This window comes from Empidonax traillii, unplaced genomic scaffold (assembly GCF_003031625.1).
Source record: "Empidonax traillii isolate 1590-97213 ecotype Southwest subspecies unplaced genomic scaffold, ASM303162v1 scaffold11434:size10474, whole genome shotgun sequence".
Taxonomy (NCBI): Eukaryota; Metazoa; Chordata; class Aves; order Passeriformes; family Tyrannidae; genus Empidonax; species Empidonax traillii.
In genome coordinates, this window is record NW_020962827.1 from 150 (window position 1) to 2,104 (window position 1,955).

Consider the following 1,955-nt stretch of genomic DNA (forward strand, 5'->3'; position numbering starts at 1 on the left):
AGCTGGGACATGGCTTGGGGGCTGCTCTTGATTGACCTGGGCAAGTTCACCGAGGGCAAGAGAAGCCCCTTGGAAGGGTTTTCCCTGTCCCTGCTGTGTCCCCTGGGATTGCAGAGCTCTCTTTGCCACTTGCCAGCAAGATTTAGTACTTTCTGTCTGGGTGACTCCACCCTGGGCAGGATTCTGCTCCAGGGCTCCAGTCACTGCTGACTGGATGGGACAGGCTGTCCCTGCAGATCCTCTGTGCTCTCCTGCACTTCCTCATTTCCTACACACAAGTCCTCCCCTGCCATCAGAGCAAGCACAAGCTGCAGAGCCCCAGGCAGGTGACCTGGAGATCCTTTGTCATCTCCATTGGCCATCGGCCCCCAACACACACCATCTGAGCCAGCCCTCAGTCCCTGCAGTGCCAGTGGGTCCCTGCCCTCCCTGCACTGTCTGCATGGAGAAACAAAAAAGCAACAAGACTTTGCAGAGTCTATTCCTTGCACTTCTTCTCCATACCAGAGTTGGAAAAAGCCCTCAGCCTTCAGGAAGTGCCTGCAGGGGAAGCCCTTTGCTGATGGCAGTGCTGGTGTGGAGCCCAGCCCTGTCCCAGCAGTGCCCAGGGCCTGTCCCTGCCTGTGGTGCCAGCACTGACACACAGCAGGACAGTGACTGAGCTTCCAGAGCACTCAGGCCTTGGACAGGGACAGCAAAGGAGAGGGGGGAGTGCAGAGAGAGCAGCTCTGGAAAGACCCAGTTCTGGTGCTCCCTGGCAGGGCTGGGACTCTTTTCCCCTCCACATCTGCAAACATGGAAATGCCCTCCAGCTTCAAGGCAGGTCTTGGGGGAAGGATCAGGGACAAAGATTTTTTGTTGTTTCTTACTCTCAGAGATTGTGGTTCCCCATGTACAAACTATGACAAGGAGAAAGTTTGACAAATACCTTGCTGCATGAATTTTATTTTGTATAAATGAACACAGATCAGGATTTCTGATTAGTACATTTTATCGGTCAAATAAAGAGGAACAGAGTGAAATATATATGGCATGAAGAAAAAAATACAGTGGTAATTACAAGAACAGAGGGAAAAAACAGGAAAGCCCCCACACCTCCACTACTATCAGTAGTATTACAAGGCAGGCTGGGCCAAAAATGTGCTACACAGTGATTGTTCTGCAGAAGAAAAGATGCATTTTTGGTCCTGAAAAACATCCAGTCATCATTTTCCTTATGGCACTCTTGAGCTCCTGGTTCCTCAGGCTGTAGATGAGGGGGTTCAGGGCTGGAGGCACCACCGAGTACAGAACTGACAGGGTCAGATCCAGGGACAGAGAGGAGATGGAGGGGGGCTTCATGTTGGAGAACATTCCAGTGCTGACAAAGAGAGAGACCACAACCAGGTGAGGGAGGCACGTGGAAAAGGCTTTGTGCCATCCCTGCTCAGAGGGGATCCTCAGCACAGCCCTGAAGATCTGCACATAGGAGAAAACTATGAAAACAAAGCACAACAAAAAAAGAAAAGCACCACCCTCAATGAGCCCAACTTCCCTGAGGTAGCCTGAGTGTGAGCAGGAGAGCTTGAGGATGTGAGGGATTTCACAGAAGAAGTGGCCCAGGGCATTGCCCTGGCACAGGGGCAGAGAAAATGTATTGGCTGTGTGCAGCAGAGCATTGAGAAACCCAGAGGCCCAGGCAGCTGCTGCCATGTGGGCACAAGCTCTGCTGCCCAGGAGGGTCCCGTAGTGCAGGGGTTTGCAGATGGCAACGTAGCAGTCGTAGGACATGATGGTCAGGAGGGAAAACTCTGCTGACATGAAGAACAGAAAGAAAAAGAGCTGTGCAGCACATCCTGTGTAGGAGATGGTTGTGGTGTCCCAGAGGGAGTTGTGCATGGCTTTGGGCACAGTGGTGCAGATGCAGCCCAGGTCTGTGAGGGAGAGGTGCAGCAGGAAGAAGTCCCTGGGGGTGT

The 1,955-nt window shown here is 52.6% G+C and overlaps 1 protein-coding gene across 1 annotated transcript; it reads right to left on the reverse strand.

Moving 5' to 3' along the window:
- Positions 1-1,203: 1,203 nt before the first annotated feature.
- LOC114073679 (olfactory receptor 14J1-like) lies at positions 1,204-1,947 on the reverse strand (the record flags this gene model as incomplete). The annotated part of the gene is made up of 1 exon (XM_027911399.1): positions 1,204-1,947. A coding segment is annotated over one exon (744 nt), but the record flags the coding sequence as incomplete, so codon positions are not given.
- Between the last annotated feature and the right edge of the window lie 8 nt (positions 1,948-1,955).